The sequence below is a fragment of the Ipomoea nil genome, unplaced genomic scaffold (genome assembly GCF_001879475.1).
Source record: "Ipomoea nil cultivar Tokyo-kokei standard unplaced genomic scaffold, Asagao_1.1 scaffold3238, whole genome shotgun sequence".
NCBI classification, from domain to species: Eukaryota; Viridiplantae; Streptophyta; class Magnoliopsida; order Solanales; family Convolvulaceae; genus Ipomoea; species Ipomoea nil.
The window spans coordinates 1,001,023-1,022,200 of NW_017619666.1; the positions used below are offsets into that span (position 1 = coordinate 1,001,023).

Here is a 21,178-nt window from a genome sequence, read left to right on the forward strand (position 1 = left end):
ACAGTATACAAAATATGTTCTACACAATAATAATTGAAGATACAGTGGACTTTACCCAAAAGGACAAAAATAAAAAATAAAAAAATCTTAGCCCGAAATCTCTAATTGACCAAATGCTGAAACTAGACTTCACTAAATGGGCTTTAACTTTCTCTAAAATACTCCCGTAGTATCAGAATGCTCCACAAGATTCTAGAAAGGTTGAAGTTGCAAAATATCTCCAGTACCTTCTGGAAATCTCCTGAAATTTCCCTCCATCAATAAATATACCAATTTGAATTCCCAGAATTGAAAGCGATAATCCAGTTTTCAAAAAATTTAAATTAAAAAAAAAAAACGATAATCCAAGCCTGAAAATTCGACAACAATGGAGAACCCATTTTACGGAAGCTACTGGTCCCGACCCTCTCGCCCCCGTTGTCCTGTGTATCCGTTTCAACATAAGCCGGTTGATGAATCGCCGGAGTCGAAGATCGTTCAGATTCCGGTCCACTTCGTACGGCCGGAGCCTACCCGAGCCGCTGCTGCGTTGAAGATCCAGAAGGTGTTTCGCGGCTTTCTGGTGAGGAAAAGCATGAATCGCGTGATGTCCGTAGCGCGGGAGTTGGATGAAATTGAGCGGAGAGTTTCGCAGAGAGAAACGGTGGAGGTGTTGCGGAGAGACGAGAGGGAGAGGATCCGCGTGAACGAGATGCTCATGTCTCTGCTCTTCAAATTGGATTCGGTTCGCGGGGTTGATTCGGGAGTTAGAGTTTGCAGGAAGGCTGTCACCAGAAAGGCCATTGCTCTGCAAGAGAGAATTGACGCAATTGTTAACAACTCCCATCAACAAACTGTAATGGATAATGGCGACAGTGAAGCTGCCAATGTATGCGATTTTCCTGATTCTTAGCAATCTGAATCCGTTGATCAAATACCATGTATCGGCGATTCGTCTGAGAGTGAACTTGAAACTGGAAGGACAGCCTATCAATCTGATAATCCTGCTCAAATTGATACCGATAGTGTTGAAGAACCTAACGATTCTCCTGAAAACGTTGAAAAATCCGAATTGGAAGATGATGAACGCGATGACACACAATTGATGGAGGAGAAGAATGGAAGGCTGGAGATTGAAGAGAGTAGCAACAGGGAAGATGAAACAACAGAAACAGAGAATTGGTGGAGAGGATGATGGAGGAGAATAGAAAGATGATGGGGTTGATGGTACAGATTTCGGAGAGAAATGAAGCGCAGACGAGAATGGTGGAAGCGCTGACGCAGCGTGTGGAGCACTTGGAGAAATGTATCGTCTGTGATAGGCGGCTAAGAAGGAAGAAGATGAAGAAGATGAAGAAGAAGAAGCATACCCCTTGATCGATGCTTATAGATACAGTCATGTTTTATATGATGATGAATCACTCTTCTTGATGATTTCTTCATTCAGAAATTTTTGTTCTGAAAGAAATCCTTGTATCAATCCATTTTGCATTTATACACAATTTTTGGTCTGAAATCCTCGTGTTGGAGCAATTAAGAAAGCCATTGGTTCTTTCCACTCCACATCAACAAGATATAGTTTTGTAAGATTTTTCCTAATAATATATATTATATATTATATATTATATATTAGGGCCTTAATTAAGTGGTGCAAGTTGACTAGGCTTATTAAGTGGTCTAGTTGGACTTAATAACTAGTAGTTGTTAGTTAACCAAATTTTATGCCTAATATAATCTGGATTGATGGGATACAGGATTATGGATTAGATAGCACATTCAGTTACGGTACTCAGACTGCTCAGTAGATACTAATACACTATCTAGGGTTTTGAGTCAGGTCTGAGGCAAAACATGGCTGACGGGCTTCCGCTATCATACGAGGTTAGGTTTCTCGTATACTATGGTTCATATAGTTAGACTATTGTATATCTAACATTTGGTATCAGAGCCATTATAATCTCTGCCTGGTTGATTGTATTGCCTAGAATCAACATTAGGTTTTTCATATACATTGAGCTTTCGTATATATTTTAATTCTTTAAACTATACACGTAAAAATATATCTATTCAGTACAGATATAATTATGTAATTTATCGTGTATGTTTTGGGGTGAAATAATTACTGATTATGCCAGAATTATGAATGCTTTTGGTTAATTTGAATATGTATGCAACCTGAATATAATATTCTATTAAAGGCATACATATATTTGTGCTTTCGTTTTACAGTCTGTATGTACATATATATTCGGTTTCATATATGTATATATATATATTCGGTTTCATATATGTATACATATATGTGTTTTTCGAAATATTAAGGAGATAATTTCGAATATAAAGCATAAACCCACTGGCTACTGCCTTGCTATTTGTTTGCCGGAAAAATCATCGGATTGAGTCGCCGGTGCTTTTTGGTTGTTGTTGACGCGTCGCCGGATTCTGTTAACGGCGGTGGACAGCGTTGGTGGAGGATATGACGGCGGCGTTCTGACGTTGCAACCAGGAGAGACGACGCCGGCGTTGGTGTCGTGACAAGGAGAGACGGTGGAGGTTGGCTGAGTTACCGGCTCGCCGCTATTGTCCCCCTCCCTTCAGGCGATGCCAGCTTCGGCCATCGTTGCTCCCTTCTACAGGCGGCGGCGGCACCGGCTCCGGAATGTTGCTGTTCTCTGTCGTCGCTTCAGTCTCTCACGGCAGCTAAGGTAGTTCAGGCTGCTAGGCATAAAGAGGAAGAAGATGATGATGGATTATGAAGGTTGGGCCGGGTCAGGCCCATTGGGGCAGACCGGTCCAATAATATTAAAAAACAAAAAAACCTTGGGCCTGTTTTTGGTTTTGGGCTGGCTTTAGTTGATCCATCATCATATTTAGACTTCTTCTAGCTTAATTGTTCAATTTAATTCCTCATTAATTTATTATTAAATTATCATTCAATTTTGGGCAAATATTAAGTTTTTAATTTGCTACTTGAATTTTAATTTAATGTTGAGGTTTATGTTAAATTGCTTTAAGTATTGCAATTTATATTTAAGATATATGGGTTAATAATATATTAATATGCAAATTTAAGCATGCTACGTATATTCATAAATTATTGTTATTGTTATACATTCATAATAGCATGCATTAAGGTTGGATTTAGCATATTATTAACTCATAAATTCTTTTTTAAATATCATTCAATTTTGGATCCTTAGAGCATCCACACTTGTGCATATTATGGGGAGATTTCAGTATTAATTCTTCTCAATGGGGATAATAACAAATGTGGGGTGGGGTGGAGATATTCATACTGCAAATGAAGGGAGAATGGCAGAAAAAGAAGAAAGAGAAAGAAAAGAAAAAAGGGCTGCTGTGCGCGTTTCGCGCACAGCAGCCCGCCCACACGGGCGCGTCAGGCGCACCGAACGGCGCGCCTGACAGGTTTTTTTTTTTTTTTTCGTTTGTTTTTTAATTTTGGTTTTTTTTTTTTCTCTCTTCCCCACATTCTCTCTCCTAATCACTCTTACATTATCCCCATATTCTTCCCAACTAATGTGGATGCTCTTAGGTCAATTTTAGGTATTATGACCTACTAAAGGAGCTTGTTTGGTTTCCCCTTAATTTTGAGCACATTCTAGTTTTATGTGTCTTTGGGACTTTAGAATCTATTTTTTTAAACAAGCTATTTGGGACCTATCTTGGGTCATTAAACTGTTAAAGTATGGATCCCACCATTTTGATTGATATTTAAATAATAATTATAGCTCCTTTTGATTATAATATGTTTATTCAGTTTTAATTATTACTAACTACGATGTTTTGGTATTCATCGTTAGTAATAATATATAAGTTTTGGGTCTGTTTCAGTATTAGACCATTTTTCATTCATGTTATAATCCATTTGGGCCATTGAGGTTTATGAGCCTAATTTGAGTGATTAAGTGCTATAATTATTGTCTTGGCCTGTTTAGAGACATTAAGGATTTAATTGTTATTTTGGCCATTAAGAACTATAACTATTGTTTAAGTTGATTAAATTTTTAATCTATCAATAGTTTGCAGGGCCTTAATAATAATATTAAGTCTTTAATTTATGGCAAAAGCAATATAGTTGGTATATTGTCCGAATAATGGTAATTTGGTTATTACCTAACTTCAGTCTCCCTAAGTATAATAATAGTCATGATTAATTATTATGTGGTAAAATTGAGATTAGTATTTGTCATCCCTTAATTACAGTTTTGCCACTTATTAAGTTAAATTCGGCATTATTAATTACTGTTATTAAGTTTAGGGGCTAATCCCGTTTATTACCTCTTCATAATAATTATTATTTCATGGTAATCTACTATATTTGGTACATTGGTATGATTACCACTTCGTTTTACATGACTATTAATGTTGGTAATTAAGTCCTACCAATGAATTTTTTAAATGTACCATTAGATGCTGCATCGAGTTTATTGACACCGATAGTGAAGATTGGGAGAACTCTGGAGTCTTTTCTTCTCTTGTGGATCGTCATCGTTGTTAGCGCAATGGGCAGATGCGGTTTGCATCATTAAGGCTAGCCATTAATTATCTTTTATGGTTGTTATTGATAATTAGTGCTACAGTTACAGTTAACCGCTAATTTGGACTAGTCACATATTTTATCTTTAGAAAAATGGAAACATTTAAAAGGTGCATCACCATACTTTGATTTGTCGTTATTATTGATATTAATAGTGATTATAATGTTACTTATTACTATTAATAATTAATGATTAATGATGATATTAGTATTTTTATGGTATTCAGATGTGTACCTTGAACTGTTTCCAAATAAATTTATGTGACAATACTCCAGTTCAGAAAATAATTTTCTGGACATTAATACTTTTCGGACTTCAAATTTTATTAAGTTTTCAAAATTTTATCCAAAAACAGTTATAAATGTCAGCGGTTTTAACCATTGTTTTTCCATATTTAGTCTCCTACTTAATGTGATAATATTATTATGGCTATTTATTGCTATTTTGATTGTTTGCAATTTTGTCATTAATAATAATAATATTATCAACTGGGTTATGGAGAGTGATTTTGAATCAATTTAGTATTTTTGGACAAACATATTTTCCAGGCAATTGACTTTTGCCATTAATTCCATAATTCATTTAGTTCTTTGAATTATGATTGCCCATATTTGGTTAAGTATGAATAGATGAATATTTAGTGTCAATTCATATTCTTTAGTTGGTTCATACTCATTAGATTGTTTTATGCATTCGATCACATTAAGTGCATAATATTAAGTTTAATTATGCAATTAGGGTTTATGAGATTTTAATTTACAAATGATAGCATATCCTTTTGGTTTGATATTGTTTGAATTTGTAAATTCAGTTATTTCTCATAAATTTGATCTTTATGCATTAAAACATTTTTCCATGGGCTTACAGTTTAACAAAATTTTAAAGTATATATTCAGTACATTATTATTCAAAATGTTGGGTCTCTTTTCGTTTGGACTCATTGGTGTTTGAATATTAAGTTTATACTTTAAAATCTCATATTGTATATTTCTTTAAGTTATGCAGTTTATTTGGAATATATGAGTTTAAATGTTTAATTTATGCATATTTGTCCTATGCATAATATTCTGTTTTTTAAATTATGCAATTGTATTATGCCTTTAATAATGCATACTTTGGGATGGAATTATAGTAGTTCCTTATTAAGTTGGACTTATGCATAAACTTTAGTCGCGGTAGTGCCTGAATTTAAGCACGTTTAGTCCGCTATTTTTAGTTCACCATTTAATCTTTAATCATAGGTGAACCCTACAGTTTTCTGGTATATACCCTACAGTTTTAGGTTCGTACCCCCAAACAGTTATACATTAAGTATATATGAATCGGGGAGACATATTAGTTTTAATGGCCATGACTTAAGAACATCTTGTGCCACTAGTCTCCTTAAATTGATACTCTATTTAAGGAATTGATTTTCAGTGAGACTTAGTCTCTAACCACCTTTCCTCGGAGTATATTCAGTTTTTCCCATCACAATCTGGTATAATATGTTTGTCAAAATTTTAAGTACTCTTTGCCAATGTGATTTTATTTTGGTTCATTAAAGAATAACCAAAGCATCTTTAATTTACTGAAATATCTTGAGTTTTCAATCTTGGTTAATTAAGGAAATGCTACAGCATATTCAGCTACCTAAGATTATTAAGTTTTAATCACATAAAGTTTAGGCAAGAATTTGATAATTGTCTAGTGATCTTATAATTTTAATTTGGTTTGGGAGTAGCCACAGCATCCTTAATCTGTTAAAATTATATATTAAGCGGTTTATTTTGATCACATAAAGTTTTGGACATATCATTTGTGATTAATTGTATGTAATATGATGAAATTTAGCCCACAGGCAATTATGTATCAAAATGTAGTTTAGTAGTTTTATATGATAGAAATAAATAATTTTCAATTCTATCATGAAGTTTAATTTTATGATGTAAATTTTAGATCATATTTCTTAATTTGTCCACAGGGATTAAGAAAAGGAACATGATTTCTTAAGTTTTTTATCATAATGATAGCAATGAATCTTATTGAATAAAACTTTAGCCTACAGGCAAGTTTTATATCATTTGATTTTTCAACTCATTTGATAAATTGTTTCATCATAAATAAAATTTTTCAGTTGGATCTAATTGAGTAAAACTTTAGCCCACAGACAAGTTTTATGTCACTAGATTCTTCTGGCTCTTTAGCAATTGTGAAAAATATTATCATAAGGGTTTCTTAATTGGATTTAATAGAATTAAAACTTTAGCCCACAGGCAAGTTTTATGTCAATAAATCCCTCAACCCATTAGATAATAATTTTATCACAATTCTTAGAATTTATAAATTTAGTTCAATTATAATTCTAAGTTTCATGGTTTGCATTGGCAAAACATGTTTTTCAGTCACTTCTCAAAATTTAGCCACTTCTATTAATTGCTCCACGAATCTTGCTCTGTTCTTCGGACTAACTGTAGTAAGTTACGTGATTTGACATACATCTTTTGGATTCCAATATTAATAAAAATTAATGTATCTTTTGATCCAAATTCTAACTTGGTTTTGGAAGGTGTATTTTTATTTTAGTATGTCCAACTATGGTGGGGAATTATATCTTCATTATTTAGTTGGACTTTAATTGGAACCAAAAATTGATTATTTAGTATGTCCAACTAATGGTGGGAAATTATGTCTTCATTTGTTAGTTGGTCAATAAATCAATTATGAGTATGTATATTATTAAGTTTATTTTATTAATTTAGCTGAAGAATATTTTAATCAGTGGGAGTGATCATTTAGAAAAAAAAAAAAGATCATTAAGATACTCCACTAAAGTTTATGGATTTAAATGGCTTCATACGTCCTAAATTTGATTGTATGTCAAACAATAAGTCCAAAAGATTCCACAAGTATTAATCTTGTATTTGTTCATATAAATTCATAAGTTCAAATTATTGAACATTTGGTTGTGCAACATATTTATGAAAATGTTGCAACAATATTAAGGAATTTATTAGAACAAAAGCATTTAACTTGTGGGGCACTGTCATTTAATAAATTCTTCAGTGATTAATAGAGTCTTTAGTTTCTTCAAAATTGATCCTGGGCCATTTTAGTTTGTAAGGCTCAAAACAATTTTGTGAGACATGTAAGTAAGACTCATTATGTTCAGTTCATTTAAAGTGGACATTGAAGTTATTTGGGAAGTTATGGTGTATGATTAAGATTCCAAATTTATGGACTTAGACCTTTGGTTTATTGTCTAAGTTATTGGAATGTTTCTGTGACTTGACTATCTTTTGGCTTTTTTTTTATGAGTGGGAGTGACAGACGTGTCAACTCCAAGCTCTTAGGCGTTAGAGATAGTACTTAAAGTTAACTTATAAAGAAGTCATGGAATATAGTTAGCATTATGCTAACATTAAGAGATCTCTACTTAAGGCATGCTTATAAAGTTTTAGAGATCATACAGTGTACTCTTTTGTACAATTTGGATGCGTTTTCTCCTTCAGTTGTGCACATAATGTATTTCGAGAAACATCCCTTAAGGTACCGAGAATAAACATAGGGTTTGTTCATTAAGGACCTAAGTTGGAGAATTAAAATGCATGTGACCATAATGGATACTACTCTGATTAAATAGAGGACATATCACTATGATTCGTGTGTTTTGTTCTTTGATGAAGGTTGTGCTAGTACTTGCACCAAGTGGGAGAATGTAAGATTTTCCCTAATAATATAGGAATAAGGGTCAAATAGGCCACTGAACTGCACACCAAAGTGCAATTAGGCCATCAAACTCAAAAATAATACAATTGGGTCCATAAACTACACAAAATCATGCAATTAGGTCTAAAATGACCTGTTGACCTGAAATTGTGCTGACGTGGCGGTTACCAATTTTAAAAATAAATTTTTAATATAATTTTAAATAAAATAATTAATTAAATTTTAAAAAAAAAAAAAACTAGAACTGCCGGAGACTTATCATCTCCGGCAGGCTTCGTCTCCATGGCCGGAGACGAAGCTCTTCGTCTCCGGCCATGGTCCATGGCCAGGGAGACGAACCTTCGTCTCCATGGCCGGAGACGAAGCTTTCGTCTCCGGCCATGGAGACGAAAGACTGCCGGAGACGAATCGTCTCCGGCAGTTTTAGTTTTTTTTTTTTTTAATTATATAATTTTAATTAATTATTTTATTTTAAAATATATTTATAAATTATTTTTAAAATTGGTAACCTGCATTTCAGGTAAACAAGTCATTTTGAACCTAATTGCATGATTTTGTGTAGTTCAGGGACCCAATTGCATTGTTTTTGAGTTCGATGGTCTAATTGCACTTTGGTGTGCAGTTCAGTGGCCAATTTGACCCTTATTCCAATAATATATATTATATATTATATATTAGGGTCTTAATTAAGTGGTGCAAGTTGACTAGGCTTATTAAGTGGTCAATCGTTATACCATACACCACGTTGCACGTAGGTCTATGCGCCTACGTGCAAAACGGTGGCGTTTTAATATTACTCCGTTAGTGGATATTTGACGGGACAGGCGCCTCTCCGTCCGTCCAATCACATTTAAATATATATATATATATATATATATATATATATATATATATATATATATATATATATATATATATATATATATATATCAAACCTTTCTTCTTCACGAAGCCTTCAATTACCACTCCCTGCAATTCAAAAACGATCACATTTTTTTTCGCGAACTACGCCAAAAACCGCAAAAACTTCACCACATTCTTCAGCAAAAGGGCATACAACATCGCAAAGATACAAGTAAGCATAACTACTATTACTTCTCATTCCAAACATTCATGCTATTACTTCATTGTGTTAATACAGCAACGATACCAAGGGTTACATATTACTTGGACTTGTGTATATTCTGGTATAAGATTATGTACATTACTGTTTTCAGGTCCTATGCCTTATCATTGATAACCGCTATTTTTATACTCCACATTATGTGTATTCCTGATATATGTTATGTGTATTCATGGTATATGTTATGTGTATCATTCATTATATTATGTACATTAGTGTTCTCAGTTGCTATACCTCATCATAGATAGTCATTATTCTTCTATTCCAAAATTATGTGTATCCTGGTTATATGTTATGTGTATTTCTTCATAGCATTATGTACATTACACATTTGCATCCCTGCAAACTTCTCAATCCCAGTATATTGTCTGTCTGGTGTTAATATTAGTGTTACCTAATACGTAAAACTGTTATTATGTGTATTATGTTATTATGTCAACTAGGGTTACATATTACTTATACTTGTGTTTATTCTGATATAATATTAAGTACATTAATGTTCTCAGTTCCTATACCTCATCATAGATAACCATTTTTCTTATATTCAACATTATGTGTATCCTAGTTATATATTATGTGTATTCATTCATTAGATTATGTACATTGTATATTTGCACCCCTGTAAAATTCTCAATCCCAATCTACTGCCTATTTGGTGTTAATATTAGTGTTACGTATTCCTTATATTTGTATTTATGTGTATTGTGTTGTTACAGATATGTCAACCCCTACACCCACTAATCCCCGGAGATCTCCCAGAAAAAAGAATGTTGCACCTACATCAACACCTACAACCACGTCTGATCCTACACTACTACAAATTGCCAGAGAGGGTAAACGAAAGAAAAATACCGCTGCTTCGTCAAAGGGTGCTGAAACATGTTCTGAATCACCAAATGTTGAAACCAGTACAAATGCCGGTGATGCCCCCAAACAGCCTGCTGCCAAAAAACAAAAGAAAACCCATGCCAGTGCAGCTGCTGAACCTGCCAAAAAACAAAAGAAAACCCATGCCAGTGCAGCTGCTGAACCTGCCGAAGCCCCAAAGAGCATAAGAAGTAATGAAAAACAGAAGAGGAGAAAACCAAGAAACAATGATTATTTATCTGTACGGACCTCCCCAAAGCAGCTCTGTGCACTCATCAGTAGTCTGAGCCCAGAACAGCACCAAGCTGTTCGAGATATGGGATTTGGATCACTTTTAAATGCAACACTGTCCTTGTATGATTGTGAACTTCTGAGATACCTTCTTGAGCGCTTTGATGTTGGTAGATGCTCAATACATCTGGAAGAGGAGGAGCTCCTTCTAGGAGATGATGATGTACAGAAAACACTTGGCATCCCCAGAGGCCAACAGACTGTTGTGGAGGCTGAAATAACAAGCAAAGACCCACAGTTCACTGGCTTGGTTGCACTTTGGAGACAGCGGTGGGGAGTGAAGACAGGCACACCAACTACAAGCCAGATGCTGAATGGCATTATTGAGAGGCGTGATCATGGAGACATGTTCAAACGTGACTTCATAATCTATGTTGTTTCCACATTGATAAGAGGCTTCAAGAACATGTTCTGCAACTACAGGCTCCTGTATTCACTGCAAGATGTCAGCAAGATCCAAGACTTCAACTGGTGTGCTTACACGATACGATCTCTTGTTGACACCACCACAACATGGAGGGGCAAACGTGATGCAGCCTTCACTGGTCCTGCAACTTTCCTGATGGTATGCACTCTGTATATTGACCTATAACCTTATGTGTATTCATGATATACATTATGTACACTGTAGACTATAATTATGTACATCTTTTAATAACTTTATGTGTATCCTACTCTACCAACCTAAACATAAACTGATACTGATTTTGAATGGTTTATCTTCTTCTTTTTGTTTCTCTATTTGAAGTTGGCATACCTAGACAAAGTGCAGGTTAGAGGAGAAATAGTCAGAAAGAGAATTCCCACCATCACTTCATGGACTTCAAATGATTTGAGGGCAAGGGTCAAGGTTGAAAGAGACATAGGCGGCTTTGGAAAGGGCAAAGTCGTTGAATATATCCCAGATGCACATCAGCCACCACCTCCTCAACTGCCACCACCCCGTGAACTGCCACAAGGTCAGGAAGTTGAAAAGGTCACCACCGCATTGAAAAAGATGACCACGAGCATTATGGAGTTCGGTGAGGTCATGGCAGATGTTGGGGCAAACACCTCTGTTGTTGAGATTATAAAAAATGTGTTCAGCAACTTATCCGCCACTGCCAACCTCACCCCAAGCCCGAATCCAACCCCACCGGAAAACTTACTGCGAGATGATGATATCTACAACCAACCTAGTTTCTTGGATGCGGTTGCTGAACTTGAAGCGGCATTCCTGGCAACATTGAAGAACATGACAACTACTGACATACCCGCACCAACTTTTAATCTCCTGACGCCAACTAGCCATGACGCTACTCCCAAAGAGGCCCCAAGAAATGCAACTCCACCTGAAACAACACCACCTCCGCCCAAACCCACATCTGAACCCCGAGCAGCAACTCTATCAGCATCACCCACCACACCACCACCACAAACAACCAAAGGAAACACAGCAGCAGCAGCACTTACCTCAATTGCAACACTCTTGGAGAATATCATTGATGACATAGCTGATGGTTCACCCCAATCACTACCATCAACTGAACAGAAAACTTCAGAACAAATTGAATTTGATAGGTAAAACTCACATATCACTTAACAGTATCCTTATGTGCATTTATCCTTGTTAATTATTTAATCATGTTGTTATGCCTACTGCTTAACACATTAAAACATGTTCCTAATTACTTTTCTGTCTCTACAAAGCATCATTGCTGAATCTGAAGATGATGTTGAAGATGTCAATGTCCGGAAGAGGCCACAGCGAAAGTTCAAAAACCTCCCTCTGGCTTGTCGATCCCCGTACTGGACAAGCAACATTTCAAAGCTCAAGAATGTTTCCGCCAGGGAAAAACTGATCTCAGACTATGCATTCCTGCCATCAGATGAAACTGAGTACCCGTATTAGTATGTATTTCATTTATAACTTGTTATAACAGATGCTTTCAGTTGATATACCACATTATGTGTATTCATGATATTTGTTATGTGTATTCATGATATATGTTATGTGTATTCATTCATAATATTATGTACATTGGTGTTCTCAATTGATATACCACATTATGTGTATTCCTGATATATGTTATGTGTATTCATGGTATATGTTGTGTGTATTCATTCATGATATTATGTACATTGGTGTTCTCAGTTGATATACCACATTATGTGTATTCCTGATATATGTTATGTGTATTCATGGTATATGTTATGTGTATTCATTCATGATATTATGTACATTGGTGTCCTGGTTATATGTTACGTGTATTACTTCATGACATTATATTACTTTAAATTATGAAATGTTTATTTTGTAATATCAACTTGTTTTCGTTTGTTTCCAGTGAAATGTTGTTTTCTGCCCATGATCTGTTTGCAACGAGGGAGGACATTGCAACATTGGCAAATGGACAACTAGCTACAAATATCCTGCAAATCTGGGCACACAGATTGACGGTGCTTGATATGAAAAGATCAATTGATCAACCAAAAAGGATCTTCTTCTCGGAAGCTGCTTACGTAAGTACACATCTACAACTAACGCATTTTTTAAAACAATGTACTATATGACACACAACCTCTTCTTTGCAGATGACGCTTGAAAATGTTGAAATAAAAGCAAGGAATATGGATATAGGTGACTTCTGTGCAAATATTGAGTACCAGTTGAGGGGAACTGCAATTGATATCACAGATGCAAGTCTTGTAAGTAAAAAAAAAAAAAAAAAAAAAAAAATATATATATATATATATATATATATATATATATATATATATATATATATATATATATATATATATGAATTCTAAGATTATTGAATTTATGTATGTATTTGACACAATTTGTTAAATACCTTTTAATTATTCATTTCAGGTTTTCTTTACAATCTTGAGGCACAATCACTACTACTTGATGTGCTTTAACATCCCCAAGTCAAAACTTCAGATCATTGATAACAAGCTAATGCCCAAGGGAATACCAAATACGAACAGATATGAGAACTGCCCGGCTAAGTTGGTAAGATAAACTAATACTCCTATTAAATATCTATACACTATAGTTTAATATTTACATTACTTAAATTAATTAAACACTGCAATTACTATAATGTGCAGAAAACAGCTTTCTACAAATACCTCCAATCGAAGAAAAACACCCTTGCAAGAAAAGTGAAGAATATCGAAGCTGAGTGCATTCACATGCCATGGCAAGATGAAGAGAACACAACAGATTGTGGTGTGTATTGCATGCGCCACATGGAAACTTACAAAGGGACTGCAGTAGACAAATGGGAAACAGGTTTCGTAGGGGGTGATAGTGATGTAAGTAATAATCAACTTTGTTCTACATTACACATGTTATCTCTTGTTTCTTCTAATTTTAACATGTATCTTTTGTTTACTGTAGGCTGCTTTCATTACATCGCTTAGAGCAAAATATGCAGCAAACATCATCATGTGGAAGAAAAACGAATACATGGAAACAGTCATGCAATCAGCAAGGGACAACTACAAGAAAGAGAAGTGAAACTACTAACCACAATCTGTAAAAATCAGTTCTGCTAATCCAAACACATGGTTACTTGTATTTTTGGTTCAATTTCTAGAAGTTTCAGTTGATAAACAATTATCAAAAATTTGTATATGCTCATTTTGGTAATCCAATCTAATGTTTACTTGTATTCTATATTTTTCATATTCCCCAATATGGTTTTGTGCATAATCAATGCATATACTACAAAAACTGTGAACTATCAAAAATTATACATAATCATATGAAGTAATACACATAACCCATATAATGAATACACATAAACTTTCAAACAGTGCACATACTACTAAAAAAAGTCTAACAAATATTTTGTTTCTGCTAATATATATAATCAAACATCCTACTGAATGTAAACATGTACATAATACACATATGACCAAGCATATCATTTCCCTATACTGATAACTGCAAATCTAAAAAAGAAATGTACATGAATAAATAAAAGTAATTAACACAAATAAAAATGTACATAATCATATGAAGTAATACACATAAAGTATATAAGGAATACACATAAAGTATATAATTAATACACATAAACTTTTAAAACAGCACATATCATAATAAAAGTCTATTTTATTACTGCTGAGTTATGTGATTTAACATCGTTCTGTACGTGATACATATTACTACGATGATTAACACTAACATGTGCTTTAATTATCATCCATGCTTGACATTGTGCTAACGTGACAAAAACTAGAACCTCCGGAACTTGGGTGCACAAGATATCCATCGCCTGCAATATTTAAAATATCACCCTCAACTTGAGACTGAACAGCAGATTTTATTTTGGAAGCAACCATATTTGCAAGATGCTTCCGTCCCCTTGCTTTATTATATTTCTTTGAAATAACACTGCTCACCCTCCTATTCCGCAACCCTTTCATCCGCCTAGTAGATGGATCCTTTATAACACCACTTGTCAATCCTATGTCACAATCTTCAAATAAACTGCCACCACATTCAGCTTCAAGTCTTCTCTTTGCATCTGCAATTGCTTCTTCACAAATCTTCCGTCCTTCGATATTTTCCTGACTATAAACAGCAAGCCTCTGAAATTTCCTAATGATTTCTAATAACCAAACAGAAGATGCACCATTACCACTATCAACTCTAGACATTATATCAACATTATCAACTTCAACAACTTTTTTAGTCCACCTCTTCAAAATATACTTCTCGGGGACTTCAGAAACACAATGCACATTTAGAATGCGTAAACAATGACAACACAAAATCCCCAATTCAGTAAACAACTTGCAACTACATCCAATGTCCATTTGTCTACTGTTAAACACCACTTCATGCCTAATAATATCAACATCAGGCCTCCAGACATGATACTTATACACACCATCTTCCAACATCACACACTCTTGATAGCATGATCCACCTTTCAAAAATTGTTCTTCAAACAAATAGTATATCTCAATTGTATAAATTTCCCTAGCATGCAACAGAATCTTAACATTATCCATCACCATTGTGGGTACACCTTGTGAACACCGAACATCTTCCCCATTCTCTCTACTTCTCCACTCTGATATGACCCCAACAAAAGAGTTATAAAAATCACACAAACCAGATGTCTTGGACAACCTTCTATAAATAGAGTGATTGGTGGTCTCACTCCTTTGAGAAGATAAAATCCCACCCGAAAAATATTCTTTATTAAAAGCAGGACACCATTTTTCTCTACACCCATACAACTTTTCAATCCAGTGATTATTGTGACATTTATATGTTGTAACCATCCTGAAATAACATGCCATAGATATATTAAAGTAAACCTACAAGCATGTCAGTATATAACATACAGAACAGACTAATGTACATAATCTTATACATGAATACACATAAACTATCAAACAGATACACATAAACTTGATCCAGAAAAATAATTCTGTATTCTGTATAATATAATCTACAACTATTCATTCAATGATAATCCATGTGTAAACTAATAATAAAAACAAACAAAAAAAAAAACAAAATAACGAAGCATACATCAGACACGTACCTCGTCCAGTAAAATTCAAACTCCGCCTCTGTATCCGTATACTTCAACAAGCAATTGAATATATCTAGGAAATCTTTTTGATTTCTTAACCCTTTAATGTGCTTCTTTGAGTTCTCGCCAATATGCCATATACATAGCCGATGTCGTGAACTTAGAAAAACTTGAACAATTGCAGCAGCCATAGCAGCACATTGATCAGTCATTATGCTTTGTGGACTTTTGTAATCCATAGATCTCAAAAATGTCTTAAACAACCATACAAATGACTCAATCTTCTCATTCATCAAAAAACCGCATCCAAACATAACATTCATGCAATGGTTATTCATGCCAACAAAAGGTCCACAAATCATGTCATATTTGTTAGTACGATATGTTGTATCGTGAACTAGCAAATCCCCGAACAAATCATAGTCTCTCATCATCTGTCCATCCCTCCAAAAAAAACTACACAACCTTGACTCCAAATCCACCTCAAAATCAAAATAAAAATCCCTTTCACTTGACTGCCTCCGTTTGAATATTTCAATCAATGTGTTTGAATCGGTACCATCCAATCTGTTCAATGCATCGGTACATAGAGAATTATATGCATCCCTACTTGTAAACCCAACAAGTGGTGATCCCCCTGATTGTGTTTTAAGTAATCTTACACCATCTGCAACAGACACACCACTGCTCTTCAAATCAGTAAGATATGATATATGATTCCTAGACACCATCCTATGTGACCTTAGAAGGTAACTCTTGCTTGGTGGAACCAATTCATGATTATGCAACTTCTCATGCTTCGAAACAATCCACATCCCATTCTCATGTAAATCGAATTGGACAAATGCACCACAACCTGTACGACCATCAATTTTAGAATAACACCATTTTCCTGTACTCCTTTTAAAACCATCCTTCGAACAATGGAACATCTTCGTTTTCATTGTTTTTGTAGCAGAACTATATCTTTGCTTACCCCTCCTCACGCTAAAACCTACTCTAAAGGCATAATCATTATACATGTCATATGCTTCATCAACCGAACACACTGACATCCCTACCAAATCCTGATCAGCTGCAAATAACATACATTTTAACTACCCATACTGTTAATGTACATAATCCATATCTACAATACACATAAACATATGGCACAATACACATAATCATTAAAATACATAAAACCTATATCGCATACTGTTAATGTACATAATCCATAACTACAATACACATACACATATGGCACAATCACATAATCATAAACCAAACAAATCAAACCATATAATATACGTACAACCTCACTGAAACAACAACTTCAAATCAAACCATACTAACATCCAAAACAACCACGATCAAACAGAAATTCTATATCAATTCTTATATAATTCAACACCGAGTTCAATATATTCATCATACATCAAACACAAATACAAAATAAAATCTTAAAAATCAAATACCTGGATTAGCATCCTCTGTATCTACCACTCCAACAGGATCAGTTGTATGCTCTGTCTCCGCCACATCCTGCTGTGCAATCGAATCAGACATGGCTTCCATCCAACAATTGCAGAATACGACGCAAATCGAACAATCAGGTAGCTCTCGTGTTCTCTAATCCAATATGCATGATCGGCGACGACATCATGTCTTTAGAGCCGCTCTCTCACTTCCCTCTTCTTACCGTTTGACGGCGTTAACAGACTAATAAAAAAAAAATCCGTTACATAACAATTCCATACGGCGTCGTTTTGATGCTGGGCGTACATAGCTCTATACACCGGGGTGTATGGTATAAATCTGGTTGGACTTAATAACTAGTAGTTGTTAGTCAACCAAACTCTGTGCCTAATATAACCTGGATTGATGGGATACAGGATTATGGATTAGATAGCACATTCAGTTACGGTACTCAGACTGCTCAGTAGATACCAATACACCATCTAGGGTTCTGAGTCAGGTCTGAGGCAAAACATGGCTGACGGTCTACCGTTAAGAGGCAACACAACAGGAACATCAACTATGGCTGGAGATCAACACGGCTACGCTTCCGCTATCATATGAGGTTAGGTTTCTCGTATACTATGGTTAGACTATTGTATATCTAACAAGTTTGACACTGCCCCTTTTGTTTCTTTATAACCACATTCCCCTACAATGAAAACAGAATCAATCTTAATCAGTTTCAATTTTGATTTTCTCAAACCTTTAAAATAAGATCTTTGAGCTGCTTTACTCGGTTTCCAACCAACAAACTTGGATGCAATGGGTACTTAGCAACTTCAATTCCTTACATAGCAGCAGCCATGAATGGAAACCTTATAACTGACCAAACTTGTGATTGATGAGCTGAACAATAAGTGACATGTGCCCCATCCACATCTGCTTCTTTCATAGCCACCCATTATATATGTGCAATCACAAACATTCCTTAAATTTTATTCTTTTATTTTTAATATTAATATTATTGTAATGTTAAAATAAATTAGGTAGGTTCAAACGCATTGGAAAAATTCATTTGACCTTTAAAAGAAATTTATTATAGAAAGTAGTTAAATGCATTTTAAGCAAATTATTATATCAACCATAACAAAAAGTACATTTTTAATATACTAAAAGTACATTATTCGTGTACTAAATGTACATTATACAAAATAATATACTTTCTGTATTCAAATACGGAGTAAAATATTTTCCCTGAATACAATGTACATTTTAATATATTAAAAGTATATTATTATATACTAAATGTACATTATTTAATGTAATGTAATACGAAGTTGAGCTCCAAGAAATGCAAGACCTAAGTTCAACGCAGGAAGAACAGGACATGTTGGAACGTAGCACTAAGAAATCCAAGCATGATTCAATGTCGCAAACTGCATTCCGGCCATCGCCGATGGTGGACGTAATTCAGGAAACTCCACTGAACGAAGACGCAGGCTTCTTGACGGCGCCATCTGGTGAAGCTTCATGTAGACGCTGCGAGGAGAATACAATGCACGGAGAGGAGAGGAGATCCCTGAAGAAGAAACTATGTCTGAAGATGACGGACATGGAGGTGATGACGACGAAGCAAACTGCCCAACGATCAAGGTTAACCAAGGAGGAAAAGGCAAGACTCAGAAGACCTTGGCGTCGGTCACTCATCATACGAGTTCTTGGTCGAACCGTTGGATACAAGTATCTCCTCCGGCGTTCATGCCCTAAAGGTCATCTGGACCTCATCCCACTCGAACAAGATTTCTTCCTGGTAATGTTCAAATCTCAGCGAGACTACGACTATGCCAAGTTCGAGGGACCCTGGATGTTGTTGGACCATTATTTGATCGTCAAAGAGTGGTCATCGAATTTTGATCCTTTGGTAGAAAAAACAGAGAAGTTACTAGTGTGGGTGCGATTCCCGAACCTGCCAATCGAATATTTTGACGAAGAATTCCTCATGAAAATTTGAGAGAAGATAGGCCGTCCTATCAAGGTTGACACTGCCACAAGTCTCATTTCAAAAGGCAAGTTCAAAAGACCTTGCGTAGAGGTAGCAGCCCGTGACCTGGAGCCGTGTCAGGGCGCTGACACCGGTTCTTCGAATCGGGGTTCTATGAGAGTCGTCCCCAAGAACCGCCTAAGTTTAACCCAATCAGAACCCCTTTTTCCAAATCAGTTTGTGTAGAAATCATCTTCTTCTTCTCCGCTTTGGCGTAGCTTTCTGCCTCAACCTCAACCAAAAAAAAACCTATCCTCTCCAAAACAACATCTTTCAACAAGGAAACTTCAAGAGTCTTCCCCAAGTCATACCAAGTACTAGAAAAATACTAGTTCGAGCGTTCCTTGTGTTTTCAACAAGATCAAGACCACAAAGTTTGGATCATAATGGTGAAAGGGAAGCAACAAGTCGAGGGAACTAGTCAGGAAGCACCTACCTACTCAGTAATAGGAGGTAAAACCTATTTCCCCGAGTTCTTTTCTGAAGATTTTAATAGTATTTTGGAGAATCGTGGTTTGTTGAGAAAAATTTTGAGAATCCAAGAGGAAATTTACCCTGATTTAGTGATTGAATTCTATGAGAATTTGTTTACAAAACATAAGAAGGGAGTGACTTCGGTTGTCTCTAATGTGAGAGGCACGAAAGTAGAATTGAAACCGCAGAAATTGTCAAATTGGTTTGACTTACTGATGGATGGGTTGGATACGTATGATAGAGACGATTGGGTTGCCCACGCAGGGTTGACACATCAAGAGTATTTGAGATACATGACCGAGAGTAGGGAAGAGTTCCCTAAGGAATATCATCCCGAGAAACCCACTTTGACTGGAGAAAAGAAATTGCTAGTGTTGCTTATAGAAGAGTGCTTGTTTTCGTGTAGGAACAGCTCTACAGAGATTGGTAGTTGGACATGTACAATTGCCTTTATGTTGAGATTTGGTCGTGCTATAAACTTTCCAGTCTTGATTCTTAAGCATGTGGCTTACTTTAAGGCTAAGAACAGGAAGAATCTGCCCTATGGCATGATGTTGAGTTGGGTGTTCAAAAAGATGAATTTACCTGAGATGGGAGAGAGGATCCAAAGGAATACTAGGTCGGCTTTGAATGCCGTTAATCTGAGATACTACGAGTTGTACCAAGTTGAGGAGAACAAGTATTTGACCCTAGCTGATATTGCTAAGAAGCCCTTGGACGAGAAGATGGCCCTTGTGGTTAGTTTGAACGTACCACAAAGGAAGTGGTCAAGTGTTGGGATTGAATCAGGACACATAGCTGAGGCTAGTGGAGAAGGGGTTGCAATGGGAACCGATACAGGAATTGGCATGAGCCATGAAGGAGTACCATATACAGCCACCCAGCAGGGAGCACCACAGGAGTACATGAGTGGGCCTCAAGGACCTACTTATGAGGACATTTATGCTATGATCAACAACCGTTTCGACAATCTGAGTGCTCAGGTGAGCTATGGTTTTGCCAACTTTGATCAAAGGGCTGCAGTCATCGAGCAAAGGATGGGGATCGAGAATGTGCAAAGATGGACTCCCTATGGTTGGGATCCAAGTTTCATGCCACCAAGCGACTCCTCAGGAGGCTTTAATCAAGGTAACTAGTTAAGCTCTTA

The 21,178-nt window shown here is 35.6% G+C and overlaps 1 protein-coding gene and 1 long non-coding RNA gene across 2 annotated transcripts; both read left to right on the forward strand.

The window, feature by feature from the left end:
• The first annotated feature begins 367 nt into the window (after window positions 1-367).
• Window positions 368-1,174, forward strand: LOC109168976 (BAG family molecular chaperone regulator 5, mitochondrial-like). Its single transcript, XM_019317856.1, has 2 exons — window positions 368-835; window positions 893-1,174. The coding sequence occupies exons 1-2, from the start codon at window positions 368-370 to the stop codon at window positions 1,172-1,174; spliced, it is 750 nt and encodes a 249-aa protein (XP_019173401.1).
• Window positions 1,175-13,185: 12,011 nt separating this feature from the next.
• On the forward strand, window positions 13,186-13,802 carry LOC109168963. The gene is made up of 3 exons (XR_002052145.1): window positions 13,186-13,215; window positions 13,385-13,528; window positions 13,627-13,802. It is a non-coding gene; the product is annotated as an uncharacterized LOC109168963 (long non-coding RNA).
• Window positions 13,803-21,178: the final 7,376 nt, after the last annotated feature.

Excerpts from the sequence above, each read along its gene's own strand:
- LOC109168976 (XM_019317856.1), top strand. The coding sequence starts at position 368 with ATGGAGAACCCATTTTACGGAAGCTACTGGTCCCGACCCTCTCGCCCC. Across the intron at positions 836-892 it reads ACAACTCCCATCAACAAACT|CAATCTGAATCCGTTGATCA; the intron begins GTAATGGATAAT and ends CCTGATTCTTAG.